At 37.1% G+C, this 21,067-nt stretch overlaps 1 protein-coding gene across 5 annotated transcripts in view; it reads left to right on the top strand.

Annotated features, from left to right (window-relative positions):
• Window positions 1-21,067, top strand: part of LOC139973459 (rho-associated protein kinase 2-like) — a 199,202-nt gene that overhangs the window by 42,876 nt on the left and 135,259 nt on the right. For all 5 annotated transcript variants that reach the window (XM_071980153.1, XM_071980149.1, XM_071980152.1 and 2 more), the window contains 9 exons: window positions 9,901-10,122; window positions 10,670-10,885; window positions 11,318-11,483; window positions 11,772-11,878; window positions 12,270-12,420; window positions 17,809-17,969; window positions 18,336-18,520; window positions 19,131-19,200; window positions 19,507-19,610. In XM_071980153.1, the coding sequence (XP_071836254.1) occupies window positions 9,901-10,122; window positions 10,670-10,885; window positions 11,318-11,483; window positions 11,772-11,878; window positions 12,270-12,420; window positions 17,809-17,969; window positions 18,336-18,520; window positions 19,131-19,200; window positions 19,507-19,610 (1,382 nt within the window). The remainder of the gene's footprint in view (window positions 1-9,900; window positions 10,123-10,669; window positions 10,886-11,317; window positions 11,484-11,771; window positions 11,879-12,269; window positions 12,421-17,808; window positions 17,970-18,335; window positions 18,521-19,130; window positions 19,201-19,506; window positions 19,611-21,067) is intronic.

The following is a 21,067-nucleotide window of genomic DNA, read 5'->3' on the forward strand; positions in this document are numbered from 1 at the left end:
AGACAGTGCTGATTTATTATTTGTGGTATGTAGAGTAATTTGCAGAGAGGTACCATGTAGACAGTGTTGATTTATTAGTTGTGGTATGTAGAGTAGTTTGCAGAGAGGTACCATGTAGACAGTGCTGATTTATTAGTTGTGGTATGTAGAGTAGTTTGCAGAGAGGTACCATGTAGACAGTGTTGATTTATTAGTTGTGGTATGTAGAGTAGTTTGCAGAGAGGTACCATGTAGACAGTGCTGATTTATTAGTTGTGGTATGTAGAGTAATTTGCAGAGAGGTACCATGTAGACAGTGTTGATTTATTAGTTGTGGTATGTAGAGTAGTTTGCAGAGAGGTACCATGTAGACAGTGCTGATTTATTAGTTGTGGTATGTAGAGTAGTTTGCAGAGAGGTACCATGTAGACAGTGTTGATTTATTAGTTGTGGTATGTAGAGTAGTTTGCAGAGAGGTACCATGTAGACAGTGCTGATTTATTAGTTGTGGTATGTAGAGTAATTTGCAGAGAGGTACCATGTAGACAGTGTTGATTTATTAGTTGTGGTATGTAGAGTAGTTTGCAGAGAGGTACCATGTAGACAGTGCTGATTTATTAGTTGTGGTATGTAGAGTAATTTGCAGAGAGGTACCATGTAGACAGTGCTGATTTATTAGTTGTGGTATGTAGAGTAGTTTACAGAGAGGTACCATGTAGACAGTGTTGATTTATTAGTTGTGGTATGTAGAGTAGTTTGCAGAGAGGTACCATGTAGACAGTGTTAATTTATTAGTTGTGGTATGTAGAGTAATTTGCAGAGAGGTACCATGTAGACAGTGCTGATTTATTAGTTGTGGTATGTAGAGTAGTTTGCAGAGAGGTACCATGTAGACAGTGCTGATTTATTAGTTGTGGTATGTAGAGTAGTTTGCAGAGAGGTACCATGTAGACAGTGTTGATTTATTAGGTGTGGTATGTAGAGTAATTTGCAGAGAGGTACCATGTAGACAGTGCTGATTTATTAGTTGTGGTATGTAGAGTAATTTGCAGAGAGGTACCATGTAGACAGTGTTGATTTATTAGTTGTGGTATGTAGAGTAGTTTGCAGAGAGGTACCATGTAGACAGTGTTGATTTATTAGTTGTGGTATGTAGAGTAATTTGCAGAGAGGTACCATGTAGACAGTGTTGATTTATTAGTTGTGGTATGTAGAGTAATTTGCAGAGAGGTACCATGTAGACAGTGTTGATTTATTAGTTGTGGTATGTAGAGTAGTTTGCAGAGAGGTACCATGTAGACAGTGCTGATTTATTAGTTGTGGTATGTAGAGTAATTTGCAGAGAGGTACCATGTAGACAGTGTTGATTTATTAGTTGTGGTATGTAGAATAATTTGCAGAGAGGTACCATGTAGACAGTGTTGATTTATTAGTTGTGGTATGTAGAGTAGTTTGCAGAGAGGTACCATGTAGACAGTGTTGATTTATTAGGTGTGGTATGTAGAGTAATTTGCAGAGAGGTACCATGTAGACAGTGTTGATTTATTAGTTGTGGTATGTAGAGTAATGTGCAGAGAGGTACCATGTAGACAGTGCTGATTTATTAGTTGTGGTATGTAGAGTAATGTGCAGAGAGGTACCATGTAGACAGTGCTGATTTATTAGTTGTGGTATGTAGAGTAATTTGCAGAGAGGTACCATGTAGACAGTGCTGATTTATTAGTTGTGGTATGTAGAGTAATTTGCAGAGAGGTACCATGTAGACAGTGTTGATTTATTAGTTGTGGTAATAGAGTAATGTGCAGAGAGGTACCATGTAGACAGTGCTGATTTATTAGTTGTGGTATGTAGAGTAGTTTGCAGAGAGGTATCATGTAGACGGTGCTGATTTATTAGTTGTGATATGTAGAGTAGTTTGCAGAGAGGTACCATGTAGACGGTGTTGATTTATTAGTTGTGGTATGTAGAGTAATGTGCAGAGAGGTACCATGTAGACGGTGCTGATTTATTAGTTGTGATATGTAGAGTAGTTTGCAGAGAGGTACCATGTAGACGGTGTTGATTTATTAGTTGTGGTATGTAGAGTAATGTGCAGAGAGGTACCATGTAGACGGTGCTGATTTATTAGTTGTGATATGTAGAGTAGTTTGCAGAGAGGTACCATGTAGACAGTGTTGATTTATTAGTTGTGGTATGTAGAGTAATTTGCAGAGAGGTACCATGTAGACGGTGTTGATTTATTAGTTGTGGTATGTAGAGTAATTTGCAGAGAGGTACCATGTAGACAGTGTTGATTTATTAGTTGTGGTATGTAGAGTAGTTTGCAGAGAGGTACCATGTAGACAGTGTTGATTTATTAGTTGTGGTATGTAGAGTAATGTGCAGAGAGGTACCATGTAGACAGTGCTGATTTATTAGTTGTGGTATGTAGAGTAATTTGCAGAGAGGTACCATGTAGACAGTGCTGATTTATTAGTTGTGGTATGTAGAGTAATTTGCAGAGAGGTACCATGTAGACAGTGCTGATTTATTAGTTGTGGTATGTAGAGTAATGTGCAAAGAGGTACCATGTAGACAGTGCTGATTTATTAGTTGTGGTATGTAGAGTAGTTTGCAGAGAGGTACCATGTAGACAGTGTTGATTTATTAGTTGTGGTATGTAGAGTAATTTGCAGAGAGGTACCATGTAGACAGTGTTGATTTATTAGTTGTGGTATGTAGAGTAATTTGCAGAGAGGTACCATGTAGACAGTGTTGATTTATTAGTTGTGGTATGTAGAGTAATGTGCAGAGAGGTAAAATGTAGACAGTGCTGATTTATTAGTTGTGGTATGTAGAGTAATTTGCAGAGAGGTAAAATGTAGACAGTGTTGATTTATTAGTTGTGGTATGTAGAGTAATTTGCAGAGAGGTACCATGTAGACAGTGTTGATTTATTAGTTGTGGTATGTAGAGTAATTTGCAGAGAGGTACCATGTAGACAGTGCTGATTTATTAGTTGTGGTATGTAGAGTAATTTGCAGAGAGGTACCATGTAGACAGTGTTGATTTATTAGTTGTGGTATGTAGAGTAGTTTGCAGAGAGGTACCATGTAGACAGTGCTGATTTATTAGTTGTGGTATGTAGAGTAGTTTGCAGAGAGGTACCATGTAGACAGTGTTGATTTATTAGTTGTGGTATGTAGAGTAATTTGCAGAGAGGTACCATGTAGACAGTGCTGATTTATTAGTTGTGGTATGTAGAGTAGTTTGCAGAGAGGTACCATGTAGACAGTGCTGATTTATTAGTTGTGGTATGTAGAGTAGTTTGCAGAGAGGTACCATGTAGACAGTGTTGATTTATTAGTTGTGGTATGTAGAGTAATTTGCAGAGAGGTACCATGTAGACAGTGTTGATTTATTAGTTGTGGTATGTAGAGTAATGTGCAGAGAGGTAAAATGTAGACAGTGCTGATTTATTAGTTGTGGTATGTAGAGTAATTTGCAGAGAGGTACCATGTAGACAGTGTTGATTTATTAGTTGTGGTATGTAGAGTAGTTTGCAGAGAGGTAAAATGTAGACAGTGTTGATTTATTAGTTGTGGTATGTAGAGTAATTTGCAGAGAGGTAAAATGTAGACAGTGCTGATTTATTAGTTGTGGTATGTAGAGTAATTTGCAGAGAGGTAAAATGTAGACAGTGTTGATTTATTAGTTGTGGTATGTAGAGTAATTTGCAGAGAGGTACCATGTAGACAGTGCTGATTTATTAGTTGTGGTATGTAGAGTAATTTGCAGAGAGGTACCATGTAGACAGTGCTGATTTATTAGTTGTGGTATGTAGAGTAATTTGCAGAGAGGTACCATGTAGACAGTGCTGATTTATTAGTTGTGGTATGTAGAGTAATTTGCAGAGAGGTACCATGTAGACAGTGCTGATTTATTAGTTGTGGTATGTAGAGTAGTTTGCAGAGAGGTACCATGTAGACAGTGTTGATTTATTAGTTGTGGTATGTAGAGTAGTTTGCAGAGAGGTACCATGTAGACAGTGTTGATTTATTAGTTGTGGTATGTAGAGTAATTTGCATAGAGGTACCATGTAGACAGTGCTGATTTATTAGTTGTGGTATGTAGAGTAATTTGCAGAGAGGTACCATGTAGACAGTGTTGATTTATTAGTTGTGGTATGTAGAGTAATTTGCAGAGAGGTACCATGTAGACAGTGTTGATTTATTAGTTGTGGTATGTAGAGTAATTTGCAGAGAGGTACCATGTAGACAGTGCTGATTTATTAGTTGTGGTATGTAGAGTAATGTGCAAAGAGGTACCATGTAGACAGTGTTGATTTATTAGTTGTGGTATGTAGAGTAGTTTGCAAAGAGGTACCATGTAGACAGTGCTGATTCATTAGTTGTGGTATGTAGAGTAGTTTGCAGAGAGGTACCATGTAGACAGTGCTGATTTATTAGTTGTGGTATGTAGAGTAATTTGCAGAGAGGTACCATGTAGACAGTGCTGATTTATTAGTTGTGGTATGTAGAGTAATGTGCAAAGAGGTACCATGTAGACAGTGCTGATTTATTAGTTGTGGTATGTAGAGTAGTTTGCAGAGAGGTACCATGTAGACAGTGTTGATTTATTAGTTGTGGTATGTTGAGTAATTTGCAGAGAGGTACCATGTAGACAGTGCTGATTTATTAGTTGTGGTATGTAGAGTATTTTGCAGAGAGGTACCATGTAGACAGTGCTGATTTATTAGTTGTGGTATGTAGAGTAATGTGCAGAGAGGTACCATGTAGACAGTGCTGATTTATTAGTTGTGGTATGTAGAGTAGTTTGCAGAGAGGTACCATGTAGACAGTGCTGATTTATTAGTTGTGGTATGTAGAGTAGTTTGCAGAGAGGTACCATGTAGACAGTGCTGATTTATTAGTTGTGGTATGTAGAGTAGTTTGCAGAGAGGTACCATGTAGACAGTGCTGATTTATTAGTTGTGGTATGTAGAGTAATTTGCAGAGAGGTACCATGTAGACAGTGCTGATTTATTAGTTGTGGTATGTAGAGTAATTTGCAGAGAGGTACCATGTAGACAGTGCAATTTATTAGTTGTGGTATGTAGAGTAGTTTGCAGAGAGGTACCATGTAGACAGTGCAATTTATTAGTTGTGGTATGTAGAGTAGTTTGCAGAGAGGTACCATGTAGACAGTGCTGATTTATTAGTTGTGGTATGTAGAGTATTTTGCAGAGAGGTACCATGTAGACAGTGCAATTTATTAGTTGTGGTATGTAGAGTAGTTTGCAGAGAGGTACCATGTAGACAGTGCAATTTATTAGTTGTGGTATGTAGAGTAGTTTGCAGAGAGGTACCATGTAGACAGTGCAATTTATTAGTTGTGGTATGTAGAGTAATTTGCAGAGAGGTACCATGTAGACAGTGCTGATTTATTAGTTGTGGTATGTAGAGTAGTTTGCAGAGAGGTACCATGTAGACAGTGCAATTTATTAGTTGTGGTATGTAGAGTAATTTGCAGAGAGGTACCATGTAGACAGTGTTGATTCATTAGTTGTGGTATGTAGAGTAGTTTGCAGAGAGGTACCATGTAGACAGTGCTGATTTATTAGTTGTGGTATGTAGAGTAATTTGCAGAGAGGTACCATGTAGACAGTGCTGATTTATTAGTTGTGGTATGTAGAGTAGTTTGCAGAGAGGTACCATGTAGACAGTGCTGATTTATTAGTTGTGGTATGTAGAGTAATTTGCAGAGAGGTACCATGTAGACAGTGCTGATTTATTAGTTGTGGTATGTAGAGTAGTTTGCAGAGAGGTACCATGTAGACAAGGAGATTTATTAGTTGTGGTATGTAGAGTAGTTTGCAGAGAGGTACCATGTAAACAGTGTTGATTTATTAGTTGTGGTATGTAGAGTAATTTGCAGAGAGGTACCATGTAGACAGTGTTGATTTATTAGTTGTGGTATGTAGAGTAATGTGCAGAAAGGTAAAATGTAGACAGTGCTGATTTATTAGTTGTGGTATGTAGAGTAATTTGCAGAGAGGTACCATGTAGACAGTGTTGATTTATTAGTTGTGGTATGTAGAGTAATTTGCAGAGAGGAAAAATGTAGACAGTGTTGATTTATTAGTTGTGGTATGTAGAGTAATTTGCAGAGAGGTAAAATGTAGACAGTGCTGATTTATTAGTTGTGGTATGTAGAGTAATTTGCAGAGAGGTAAAATGTAGACAGTGTTGATTTATTAGTTGTGGTATGTAGAGTAATTTGCAGAGAGGTACCATGTAGACAGTGCTGATTTATTAGTTGTGGTATGTAGAGTAATTTGCAGAGAGGTACCATGTAGACAGTGCTGATTTATTAGTTGTGGTATGTAGAGTAATTTGCAGAGAGGTACCATGTAGACAGTGCTGATTTATTAGTTGTGGTATGTAGAGTAATTTGCAGAGAGGTACCATGTAGACAGTGCTGATTTATTAGTTGTGGTATGTAGAGTAGTTTGCAGAGAGGTACCATGTAGACAGTGTTGATTTATTAGTTGTGGTATGTAGAGTAGTTTGCAGAGAGGTACCATGTAGACAGTGTTGATTTATTAGTTGTGGTATGTAGAGTAATTTGCATAGAGGTACCATGTAGACAGTGCTGATTTATTAGTTGTGGTATGTAGAGTAATTTGCAGAGAGGTACCATGTAGACAGTGTTGATTTATTAGTTGTGGTATGTAGAGTAATTTGCAGAGAGGTACCATGTAGACAGTGTTGATTTATTAGTTGTGGTATGTAGAGTAATTTGCAGAGAGGTACCATGTAGACAGTGCTGATTTATTAGTTGTGGTATGTAGAGTAATGTGCAAAGAGGTACCATGTAGACAGTGTTGATTTATTAGTTGTGGTATGTAGAGTAGTTTGCAAAGAGGTACCATGTAGACAGTGCTGATTCATTAGTTGTGGTATGTAGAGTAGTTTGCAGAGAGGTACCATGTAGACAGTGCTGATTTATTAGTTGTGGTATGTAGAGTAATTTGCAGAGAGGTACCATGTAGACAGTGCTGATTTATTAGTTGTGGTATGTAGAGTAATGTGCAAAGAGGTACCATGTAGACAGTGCTGATTTATTAGTTGTGGTATGTAGAGTAGTTTGCAGAGAGGTACCATGTAGACAGTGTTGATTTATTAGTTGTGGTATGTAGAGTAATTTGCAGAGAGGTAAAATGTAGACAGTGCTGATTTATTAGTTGTGGTATGTAGAGTAGTTTGCAGAGAGGTACCATGTAGACAGTGTTGATTTATTAGTTGTGGTATGTAGAGTAGTTTGCAGAGAGGTACCATGTAGACAGTGTTGATTTATTAGTTGTGGTATGTAGAGTAATTTGCATAGAGGTACCATGTAGACAGTGCTGATTTATTAGTTGTGGTATGTAGAGTAATTTGCAGAGAGGTACCATGTAGACAGTGCAATTTATTAGTTGTGGTATGTAGAGTAATTTGCAGAGAGGTACCATGTAGACAGTGCTGATTTATTAGTTGTGGTATGTAGAGTAGTTTGCAGAGAGGTACCATGTAGACAGTGCAATTTATTAGTTGTGGTATGTAGAGTAGTTTGCAGAGAGGTACCATGTAGACAGTGCTGATTTATTAGTTGTGGTATGTAGAGTAATTTGCAGAGAGGTACCATGTAGACAGTGCTGATTTATTAGTTGTGGTATGTAGAGTAATTTGCAGAGAGGTACCATGTAGACAGTGCAATTTATTAGTTGTGGTATGTAGAGTAGTTTGCAGAGAGGTACCATGTAGACAGTGCAATTTATTAGTTGTGGTATGTAGAGTAGTTTGCAGAGAGGTACCATGTAGACAGTGCTGATTTATTAGTTGTGGTATGTAGAGTATTTTGCAGAGAGGTACCATGTAGACAGTGCAATTTATTAGTTGTGGTATGTAGAGTAGTTTGCAGAGAGGTACCATGTAGACAGTGCAATTTATTAGTTGTGGTATGTAGAGTAGTTTGCAGAGAGGTACCATGTAGACAGTGCAATTTATTAGTTGTGGTATGTAGAGTAATTTGCAGAGAGGTACCATGTAGACAGTGCTGATTTATTAGTTGTGGTATGTAGAGTAGTTTGCAGAGAGGTACCATGTAGACAGTGCAATTTATTAGTTGTGGTATGTAGAGTAATTTGCAGAGAGGTACCATGTAGACAGTGTTGATTCATTAGTTGTGGTATGTAGAGTAGTTTGCAGAGAGGTACCATGTAGACAGTGCTGATTTATTAGTTGTGGTATGTAGAGTAATTTGCAGAGAGGTACCATGTAGACAGTGCTGATTTATTAGTTGTGGTATGTAGAGTAATTTGCAGAGAGGTACCATGTAGACAGTGCAATTTATTAGTTGTGGTATGTAGAGTAGTTTGCAGAGAGGTACCATGTAGACAGTGCAATTTATTAGTTGTGGTATGTAGAGTAGTTTGCAGAGAGGTACCATGTAGACAGTGCTGATTTATTAGTTGTGGTATGTAGAGTAGTTTGCAGAGAGGTACCATGTAGACAGTGCAATTTATTAGTTGTGGTATGTAGAGTAGTTTGCAGAGAGGTACCATGTAGACAGTGCAATTTATTAGTTGTGGTATGTAGAGTAGTTTGCAGAGAGGTACCATGTAGACAGTGCAATTTATTAGTTGTGGTATGTAGAGTAATTTGCAGAGAGGTACCATGTAGACAGTGCTGATTTATTAGTTGTGGTATGTAGAGTAATTTGCAGAGAGGTACCATGTAGACAGTGCTGATTTATTAGTTGTGGTATGTAGAGTAGTTTGCAGAGAGGTACCATGTAGACAGTGCAATTTATTAGTTGTGGTATGTAGAGTAATTTGCAGAGAGGTACCATGTAGACAGTGCTGATTTATTAGTTGTGGTATGTAGAGTAATTTGCAGAGAGGTACCATGTAGACAGTGCTGATTTATTAGTTGTGGTATGTAGAGTAGTTTGCAGAGAGGTACCATGTAGACAGTGTTGATTTATTAGTTGTGGTATGTAGAGTAATTTGCAGAGAGGTACCATGTAGACAGTGCTGATTTATTAGTTGTGGTATGTAGAGTAATTTGCAGAGAGGTACCATGTAGACAGTGCTGATTTATTAGTTGTGGTATGTAGAGTAATTTGCAGAGAGGTACCATGTAGACAGTGTTGATTTATTAGTTGTGGTATGTAGAGTAATTTGCAGAGAGGTATCATGTAGACAGTGCTGATTTATTAGTTGTGGTATGTAGAGTAATTTGCAGAGAGGTACCATGTAGACAGTGTTGATTTATTAGTTGTGGTATGTAGAGTAATTTGCAGAGAGGTACCATGTAGACAGTGTTGATTTATTAGTTGTGGTATGTAGAGTAATTTGCAGAGAGGTACCATGTAGACAGTGTTGATTTATTAGTTGTGGTATGTAGAGTAGTTTGCAAAGAGGTACCATGTAGACAGTGCTGATTTATTAGTTTTGGTATGTAGAGTAATTTGCAGAGAGGTACCATGTAGACAGTGCTGATTTATTAGTTGTGGTATGTAGAGTAATTTGCAGAGAGGTACCATGTAGACAGTGTTGATTTATTAGTTGTGGTATGTAGAGTAATTTGCAGAGAGGTACCATGTAGACAGTGCTGATTTATTAGTTCTTGCAGTATCTGAGTCTTCCTTTGTCTGCAATGTCACACTGATTTATATGATCACAGTTTGCCTTCTTTGAAAAGTGTTGTCCTACTTAAGGATTATGAACACATTGATAATTGAGAATAGGAGAAAACATGCGCATGCATTACACATTAGTAATATCCTTTTGTTGTTTCTACATTGGCTATGGCATGTTAAAATGATAGGTGCATGCAATTTGGATTGTAATTCATTGCCAGTACTTTAATTAGACAAAGAATCAACTTCTCAATGCAGCTTTTGGAGAATCACTCCAAGGAGATGCAGAAGTTGCAGCAGCAACTGGATACCGAGAGGCAAGTTAAGAAAGAAGTGGAGTTAAGGCTGAAGCACAACCATACCAAATTAGACAAACTGAGCAGAGAGTTAGACAGGGAGGCCGGTGAGAGGCGGAAGTTAGAAGAACAACTGATACAAAATGAGAGTGTACTTCTAGATCAGAAAAGAGTTATTAAAGAGGTACGTATTAGGAAAGAAAAATTGGGCCCTCCTACATCCTTGCTGTCAAGATAAGTCAATATCCAGGCATTCCAGAATCACATATTTTATAATTAGAAGTCTATAGATTGTGTTTTGTTTCATGGATCATGTTGTCTTAGATTTTCTCGGTTTCATATTTCTTTCTTATAAGTGTAGACATTTATTCTTCCTGAATTTTCTGTCAGTCACAAACATAGAGTGATGATTTTTTCTGAGTAGCGTTGATACTTCAAAAGTTTGAGTCGTTTTAGAATAAAGAATTTTGTGTGTGATAGATTAAGTAATTTTTAGATTGCTTACTCGTATGTTTGAGGACTTGCAAGGTTGATGTTTATGTTAGCATGGTATTAAAGGGAGATTTGTTGAAAAAAAAAATGAAAAAAAAGACAAACAATGAACTGATCTTTCAGTTGGGAATTTGTACCAATCAAAATAAAGTGATTAGATGAGCTTCTTTAGAAAAAGTGAGATTGTTAAAAAGTATCTTAATAATCTGCAAGTAAGACTGACATATCTTCTTTTGCAGAGGGAAAGGAAATTAGAAAAAGAACAAACAGATAACCAGAAACTCCAGAGACAGGTGCAGGACATTCCTTCACTTGAAAAACAAGTAACAGAACTCAGATCAAGACTGGAGAAGAGTGACTACCATGAGAGACAGCTTGATAACTTGAACAAACAGATTCAGGCTGATTCAGATGCTTCCTTGAGGATGAAAAAGTCATTGTTGGAACAACAAAAGGTACTGTCTTTATATATTACATTAAATGTTAAGTATTAAGATGAATTTATTCAATTATAGCTGTACTTGCATGTCATTGAATACTCATATCATGTTTCACACAAGACTATAGTATGGTGCTGTCATGTGAGTTTATTGTGATTGTCACATGACTCAATAGGTTAAATATTCAAAGGTGCCCATTTGACCTTTCGTTGTTATAAGATAAAACAATTCTGGGATATTTATCAATTTCTTTGCTCTTTTGAAGTTTGTTGATATTTTCCCATCTAATTTGTGATTGAATTGTTTTAACTTATGTAATGGAGAATGTTTCTAGTTGCCAATCACTAGTTAACGCCTAATTATTTTGATAAATAATTTCATATTGGTGGGTAAGTTATGATTTTGGTTTATTTTATTAATTGATTAATCCCTTGATGGTCTTTGCAGAGTAATGCATCACTGGAGAATGAACAACAAGAGCTGAAGAAGAAGTACTCCCGGTTACTAGACATGAAGATGGCATTGGACCAAGAACTTATCACAGTACAGAATGACTTTGAAGAAGAGGCACAAGCTAAGACTCGTCTTGAGCAGCAAAAAAATGAGTTAGAAAGTGAGCAATTAAAGTATAATGTGTACTGTAGGCCACAAATTAAACGGGCATTGAGACTTGAATAGTGATAATACCCTGTATTGCTATTAGTTGTTCCTGATCAACCTTTAATTAGTTCATCTAAGAAATAACTTTTCAGCATCAGTGTAAACATATCAGTTCAGTGGTGGGTTCTTGAATTAATCTTCAGAAAACTTTCTTGTAATGTCACATGATTAAAATGATGCATTAAGTGCATTTTTGTGTGCCAAAGCTGATTTTAATCAATTTTTCTCTTTTACATTTTAGACAAAATAAGCATATTGACGTCAGATGTCTTTCGACTCAAGGATGAAGAAAGCAAATCAACTGCTACTCAGCAGAAACTAAGGGAACAAATTATTTTGTTGGAAAAGGTTGGTATAGAATGCGTTATGTTCTTGGAGATAATGATATATGAGTGTGACTTTGCTGGCTGTATCAGTATTGAAGTTACAGAAATTGTTCAAGGTTTATTCTCTGTTGCACTAGCTTCATCTTAGCTAGGTTCATGGGCTATCCAGATTTCTTACTTTGAAAGATGGCAGTTGTCTTAAACCATTGATGATGTCTATGTAATGGTGATATTGCAAATGAACCAGGTCACTAAGTAAATACATTTGTGCTCGTTTTGCTGAATAAAAGCTTTTTTGATTGTATCCATTGGGTTTTAAGGTATATATATAATCCCCATTGTGGTCATTTCCGTTCTATCAATAAATTAGTTTTCTTGCTGATGGTAACATGTTCATTTTAATCATTTTTCAGGACAAGACTAGCCTTGAGTTTGATCTGAAAAACCTGAACCAGAAGTATGAGCAGTCACAACAGGAGCACAAGAATGCCATAGCAACTCTCCATGATGAGAAGAGAAGAATACATGAGACCAAAGAAGGCTCAAACAAGATGGAATTACAAGGTATAATATACTACATGGATAGCTGATAGCATTACAGGCATGTTCTAGCACAATATGTAATATTGTATGGCTACAAATAATGTTATCATGTGATTTCCATATGTTGCAGAAACCAACACACCTTTGAGTAAAATATCTATAAGTGTATGCTGGATCTCACAAAACTAGTCTGTAGTGTACGTACCTCATAACCCCTTAATTCGTGAGAGCTCCCAAAATCGTAATGATATGGCCTTGCCCTCTATCACCAATGTATTATCTGCCAATGCAGTTGCCTCTATTTATGCTGTGCAAGCTGGTGATGGTACCACATTATTATTCTCCACGTGTATTGATACACAGAAATGACAAACCATTCATAACAAAAGCATAGCCTTACAGAACTAAATGAATACTCAATTGTGAGTAATGCAACCCATTTACCATCCCCAATGATGCCAGGAAAACAAGATCAAAAAGAGACAAAATACTCCACATGCTAGGCCTACTGCTTTCCCTTATATGCCTAATGAATATGTATGATGTATGCATTCAAAAGATTAAATAGGATCATCCCTGTCATGGATGATTGGACTCATTTTCAATGCTTGAAGTAAAGCATTAAAATATTTGTATCCGTTTTCAATAGTGTCATAATACTATGGTGTTATATAACAAAAATAATTATAGAAGATGTTAGTGTATTTCATTTATGGCTCATGCATAGCATAGCTTATGCAAAATTCCAACTTCATACAAAAAATATGAGCACTAACTTCCTTCATATACACATAGTAGTTCACTTGACATGCATTTGCATGGTTTCCAACTGAGGTTTCCTTATTTCTAATGCATTTTCAATGATTTTTGTTTAAGCTTTCAAGTCAGTGAAACACATTGGTGGAATCCATGAATGTAACATTATGCACTATATGAAGCTCAGTTAGTAGGATCTTTGAAAGTCTTACAGATAGTCTTCAAGACAAAGGATGAACCCTGTTAATAGCAGATCATTGAGTTGAAAATTATGGAGTAAAATGAAATATATGTATATATGTAACCTAAATGTGCTGTATGGTATGATGTTAGATTTCTTCTACATTTCACATGATTCAAATGTTTGAGCCTTAGAAAAAGAACAAGGAAATAGAGTGTGTTGGACTTCCACTTTGCAGTTTCCTTAAAAACTGCAAACAGTTGATGTCTTGTTCTGTTTCCAGTCACAATCAATTTGATAGATTTTGAATTGCTTGCTGGAAGCAAAGAACCTATAGATGCAGTCAGGTTGGTGTGTGTATGTATGAATGTGTGCGTCTGTGACACTTGCTTGGGTCAGCAATAACTCAACAACGGAGTGATAGATATCTGTCATGCTTGTTATGTAGATGTATTACAGTGAGGTGTGCCCTTTTGTTTTTGATGCTGACCCTATGAATATTAATGAGGTTATGAGGTACAAAAAATCTTTACATTGCAATAACTCTGCAACCTTAAGTAGTAATTGTAGCCAAACTTGGTATATAGTTATTGGTTAATACTTAGAAAATGTAGGCCTAATTGATTTAACCATCTGTGCCCCAAAAAATTTCAGTCTCATTTTGGGGCTGTGTGGGCCCTAATATGATTTCCACCTGAAATGCAGTTTGGGACACATTCTTTGGTCCCAAATTTGTGGGGTCCAATATTTTTGGAGCCATTTGGGCCCATTTGGGGGTTCAATTTTTGCAGGGCAAACACAGTTTTTAGCCAGTTCCTTGGACAAATATTTGTTGGACCATATAGGAGCAAACTTGTATCCAGATCAATTTTGCAGTTAGATCCTTGAAGTAACAGAAAAGGCAGGTAATTTGGGATCTTCAAATGTGTACTGCTCAAACCATGACTTATTAGGGGATGGAATAGTTTTCAGTCAACATTTTTGCTGGTTCAAGTTGGACAGAGCTGTAACTTAACTATGGAGTGACAGCTTTGGAACCTGCCCATTTGTGTAAAGTTGATACAATGCATTTATTTATATCAACTATGATATTGGGTCATGACATACAACACTTTAATATTCCACAAAGCTAGGAACCACAGTGCCCGTTGGGCTCTTGTTATGTGTGAAATTTGATTGAAAATGCAAAGTTTGATGAAACATCAAGCATCAAACTAACAAATTATGAATAATTGAGTTCTGTTCTTGATGCATACGAGCTTTGTCGTCCTTCCATATATATTCTCTCTACTGGAAACACTATTTCATTTATTGACTGCAAATTATGACCCCTTTAACTCACATTCATCAATACATGAACATAGGGAAGATTGATTTAAATAATGTTGTGCAATCCAGGGGCGGATCCAGGATTTTGAGAAAGGGGGGGCCGACATCCCGATGGTAGCACTTTAGTGATCTGCGTCCTAGGGGAGGGGTCAACAAGTGGGGGAGGGGAGGGGGCCAAAAATTTCGAAGGGGGAGGGGGACAACCCCTCCCCTTGGAAATTTTTGGTTGATTGTGAGTGCTTAGATGCAAAATGGTGAAACATTTCGCTAAAAGCTAGCAAAACCAGAAACGTTGCAGACACGCTTTTTTGTGCACATATTTTCTCTCGATAGACACATATTTAACAACGCTCAACAGTGCATGTACAATGGATACACTATTATTGCGTCGATTCGTTTTTTCTTCTGCGCGAAAATTATGACACCAGATTCACCCCAAGAAAAAACATAAAACAAGATATATTCAATGAGATAATTATGATATACTTATAAATGAAAGGGGGTGTAGGCGGTTTTACACTATCTAACGCAACGTTGTCGCCAAGAACCTGAAGTATTTTTAAGGGAGGGCCCGATAATAAGCAGAAACGGATCACCGACCGAAAAAATATCGGAATTTGTGGACTATTTCTTGCTTCCTATTGTATTAAAACAAAGCACCTAAGCACAAAGCACCACATTCTGAAAATTGTGGAAGCCACCCCGTTACCAAAAGCAGTAGTACTTGCTACACTCGATGTCGTCGCCATGTATACCAATACTCCCTAAGAGGAGGCATTAGATATATGTCAAGAAGTCTAATGAAAAGGCGGAAAAAAGCGAATATGGAATAAATAAAATATCTTCCATATCCATGCGCAAACTAATTGAACTTATTTTTAACAAGAAACTGTTTCGAGTTCAATAATCAATTCTATCTACAAAAGATCGGTTGCGCGATGGGTAGCCAAGCCTCTTCAGAAATCTGTGATATCGTCATGCATAGACTGGAAAACCAGATTTTACCGACAGATAATAAAATCTTAAAATGGCTCCGCTATAGAGATGAAATTCTATTGCTTTACGACGGTTCACCTCAGTAACTTGAACAAGTAGTAAACAGGTTGAATGAAATTCACCGCTTCTTAAAGTTTACGGTAGAAATATTACACACCGAGGTAACATACCTAGATTTGAAAATCTTCAAAGGTCCAAGGTTTGAAACCGATGGGTTATTAGACACCAAAGTCTACACCAAACCCACGGAAACCTTCCAATACCTCGACAGAAACTCTGCACACCCACTTGCCACTTTTAAAGGCTTCATTAAAGGGGAAGTCTTAAGATACGCACGTCTATGTAACAATGAGACTGATTTCTTACAGAAATAGAATGCGTTCACAGAGAAACTGTTTCTCCGTAACTATAAGAAAGAGGAACTTGCCTCAGCCACGAAAGGCATAAAATTTGAAAACCGTGGGCAATACCTCACTACCAAACCTAAACAAAAGGAACCACCAGTGGTGTTCAAGCTTACCTATACACCCCATATCAAAACCACGCATTTGAAAAATGTACTTTTGAAACATTGGCACTTAATCTCGCAACACGCGGACAAGGGTGTAGCGAAGTTTTGTTTGTTGTTGTTGTTGGGGGGGGGGGTGTGGAGGATTTGATTTGCCGACGGATCTGGAAGTGGTGACTGAAATGGGGGAGGGGTGTAAGGGGAGGGGGTGTCCCCCTCCCCTTTGGAAAATTTTTAGTTTTGAAACGTCCTTAGATGCAATCTGGTGCATATTTTAAGTCAAATTTGGCACCGTAGAATTTCCATTTCGATATTATTTTTATGGCAGTCGGCAGAAGAAGAATTAATTGGGACCAATTATCGAACTGTGTTTTCTCTTTTACCGATCGTTGAAATAGTGAAACTTCGTGATGAAAATGTTCAGAAAACTTCCCGGTAATGAGAAATAACAACATTCATTGATATACGAGAAACGTTAAATATTGTGTACAATTCGTGAGCCGTGTCCTTACGTTTTCCACGGAGAACGAATGACATCTGCGATGACGTCATTCTGAACAGAGGATAATAACAACACCTTGTCACACGATAGCACGACTCATGGGCTGCGGCCTATACGGAAGCCTTTTTTACGGTCTAGTTGGTCATAAGAACCTACACTAGTCTCTCCTACTAATAACAGTACACTCAATTCACCTAATAGGTGCAATTATGTTTCACCACGAGGAGCATGCTATAAGTTCATGTTCCTCGGGCCCTCCCTTAAAAAACTTCAGGTTCTTGGCGACTACGTTGCGTTAGATAGTGTAAAACCGCCTACACCCCCTTTCATTCAGATAATTTTGATATACTTGCTAACTGTGCATTGATTTTCCCTGACAGTAATAGTCAGCACTATAGTACTGAGCCGTATCTAATTAATACGTGATGTCGCGTAGGCCTGATAATTGCCTTAGTTTCAAATTTGGAATAAAACGATCGCGTTTCAGGGAAGAGCAGCGGATATATATTAGGCTTTTCTTTCACCAAGTTATGCCTATTAGGAATTTGAAGTACTCCCATATAAAAAATAAAAAAAAACGCAACTGATTTCCAAAAAGGGGGGGCCGGGGCCGGGTCGGCCCCCCCCTGGATCCGCCCCTGCAATCAACTGGTACAGGGGTTACAAGTCCTGTGAATGCCTTCTTTGTATAATATTGCATGGAGCCTTCAATGATTTGATTGGCTCCAGACTGCTAAGAGTTGCCTTCAAACCTTTCTGACATCTTCAGTACTTCTTTGAGAACAGTGTGCCATAATGCTTTGTTTTACATATCATTTGTTACATAAAATAATTTGAAGTCTTTCCCTTGCAAAGTATTCATATGGGGAATTTGAGGCCATAAGCATATTGCTTTACAGTGCATGCAACTGAGATAATCAAGTTTCCTTCTCCTAGATAGGTACATAGGACTCCATTGGTAATATTGGTACAAGGGAGGCAAGACAATACTCAGTTTGCTTTAGAAATGATCTCTTTATGATTGGATTGTGTCTTTAATAACTGAGCTCATCTCTTTATGTGGAAGTAACTTTGTGCCTTCATTAAATGTTTCCATGTATCAGCTTTCCTCTGTCTGTTTTCTTCAATTCTGTGTAGTTTTGAAGGAGCGGCTGGATGAAAACCGACTGAGTCTGCAAGACTTGCAAGACAAATTGAATACTTCAGAGAGAGAAAAATCAATTATGGAGGTGGACTTGAAGGAAGCCAAAAGTCAAGTTATAATAATTGAAGAGCAGAAGGTGGCTGAACAGCAACAGGTAAGAAAATGTTTAAATAAGATTATTGTTTATCAGATAATTTGTAGACCCATGTTAGGAATTAAACTGCCAGTATGAGGTAAATATTCTAAGCTTTTGTGCTCTAGAACGTGTGCTGCTAGACAAATGACTGAAATCCTGCCAGTGTGCCATTTATTGAGAATCAAGCCTTAACAATTCTGTTCAAATATAGTTTGATAAGTAGAGTCATGTATTCCTATTATTACTGATCGTTCCTCATTATCATCATGAGTGGCGAGAAAACAAGTGCACTGCTTTTAATAATGTTGAGATATGTGACTTTACATGTGCAAAATATTCCATTTAAATCCTGTTCAATATAACTGCTGTTTATTGTCTCTCCAGAACAACCAGTTGAAGAACCAGCTTGATAATGAGGCCCAGAAGATGTCCTCTTTGTATAATGAGTTACAGAAGGCCATTCAACAGGTGAATCAAAAAAGCGCAGAGGAAAAGAAGCTGAGGATGGAGACTGCTGCCACAAAGGAAAAACAGAAGAGCTTGGAGGAATCCATGAGGAAAATTAAGCAGTGAGTCATCTGACTTCAGTATTATGTATTCATCATCATCAAGGTGCAGGTTGTTGTTTTTACCTTTCAACATGTTTCTGTTCAAGGCACTTGTATTTTATCTTTTGATTTAATTGATTTGATTTCAGTGTTCTACAAATTAAAAATACATACAAAAGCAGATGATGGCTAAAACAAACTTGAAAAGAAATTGGGAAGATGAAATCCATACATGAAAAACACTTTCAAACTCCTTATGTAAGGGGTAGTTATTGTTGCTAAGAACAGCTTAAAATGGGGAAGACCAAAGTTAGCTTGCTTTATAATGGATTCAATATGTTATTTTTAGTTTTAATTTCCTGCATTGTCACCCTGACAGACAATGCAATATCACCACAAGCTGCATATCATAATGCATATTTAGTTGTGTTCTGTTTTGATAACTTCATTTAACGTAACTGTGGAAGAACCCTGGCCAGGTAAGAATACTTTGAGTGCTGTTTTAAATGGAGGATTTTAAATATACCCTTTATGTCATTTATTTCATGTGAATTGGTTGGAAACAAGTTAGCTCATTAGTACTGAACTATTTAAAAGTTACCAATGCTTCACATGCCTTTCTCATTTTCAGAAATAACGATTTGTTGACACTTCAGATGGAAGAGCTTAATGACGACTTGGAAAGTGAAAGAACGTTCACAGTAAGTCTTCTTTCATTCATTGTTCCACTTGTTGATGTATCTGTCAAGGAAACTCATTACTTCAGTCTATGTAAGATTCCTCTCAGTAATTTGTAGCTTCCAAACTTCTGTGATCATACTATTAATCAAGGTCATGAGGTTGGACTTTACAAAATGTATTGATAATTAAGTAATTATATAATTGCAATATGTTATCTATACAGGGGTCATATTAAACTGAATTGATAGAGAATCAAGGGTTACAATTGATTAAAAGAGAACCTACCCCAGTATTGTACAATGTAGTATTGTTTTATTTTTCTGTAGACATTATACAAGAACAACAATCAAGTGATTGAGGAGAACCTTGTCCAAAAGCAAAATGAAGCCAATAGACTGAAGGCTGCCCTTGATGGAATACAAGTTGAAAAGTGAGTATAGGAACCAATATGGAAGTAAATCAAATTTGTGATCTCCACCTTTTGTGTCGTAGAACAGTAAAAACCCTGTGTGACTTCAGGTCTCTATTTCTTATGGCTTACACTGTTACAGTGTTCATTTTTTAATATTAAAGTACAGCATAAAATAATATTGCTTTGTTAAACATTTCTTGAAAGGCACTTTTGTTTATCTTTCTTGACATATATACCACTTTTCTCTATATATATCCTACCATTGGTTTCTTGACAGTAATATCAATACTGTCCACACATCAGAAATGAAGAGAATAAGGCCATTGTACATTTTAACATTGATTTTTATAGGTTCCTTACACTGGACTGCAAGTAGCACAAATAATCACTGGCTGATAATCTTTGAGTTAAATTCTAGGTTCTGAAGCAAGTGTATATGTTATAGGCAACGAGAATTCACACCACCCAAACCTACATTACAGACAATATGTATAGAGTAGGCCTACAGGGCAAGTAACTTCTGTGCAGTTTTAGTATATGTTATAGGCATAGAGAATTCACACCACCCAAACCTACATTACAGACAATATGTATAGAGTATGCCTACAGGACAAGTAACCTCTGTGCAGTTTTAGTATATGTTATAGGCATAGAGAATTCACACCACCCAAACCTACATTACAGACAATATGTATAGAATAGGCCTACAGGGCAAGTAAACTCTGTGCAGTTTTAGTATATGTCATAGGAATAGAGAATTCACACCACCCAAACAACATTACAGACAATATGTATAGAATAGGCCTACAGGGCAAGTAACCTCTGTGCAGTTTTAGTATATGTTATAGGCATAGAGAATTCACACCACCAAAACCTACATTACAGACAATATGTATAGAGTATGCCTACAGGGCAAGTAAACTCTGTGCAGTTTTAGTATATGTTATAGGCATAGAGAATTCACACCACCCAAACCTACATTACAGACAATATGTATAGAGTATGCCTACAGGGCAAGTAACCTCTGTGCAGTTTTAGTATATGTTATAGGCATAGAGAATTCACACCACCAAAACCTACATTACAGACAATATGTATAGAGTGTGCCTACAGGGCAAGTAAACTCTGTGCAGTTTTAGTATATGTTATAGGCATAGAGAATTCACACCACCCAAACCTACATTACAGACAATATGTATAGAGTATGCCTACAGGGCAAGTAACCTCTGTGCAGTTTTAGTATATGTTATAGGCATAGAGAATTCACACCACCAAAACCTACATTACAGACAATATGTATAGAGTATGCCTACAGGGCAAGTAAACTCTGTGCAGTTTTAGTATATGTTATAGGCATAAAGAATTCACACCACCAAAACCTACATTACAGACAATATGTATAGAGTATGCCTACAGGGCAAGTTACCTCTGTGCAGTTTTAGTATATGTTATAGGCATAGAGAATTCACACCACC

This window comes from Apostichopus japonicus, chromosome 9, assembly GCF_037975245.1.
Source record: "Apostichopus japonicus isolate 1M-3 chromosome 9, ASM3797524v1, whole genome shotgun sequence".
Classification (NCBI taxonomy): domain Eukaryota; kingdom Metazoa; phylum Echinodermata; class Holothuroidea; order Aspidochirotida; family Stichopodidae; genus Apostichopus; species Apostichopus japonicus.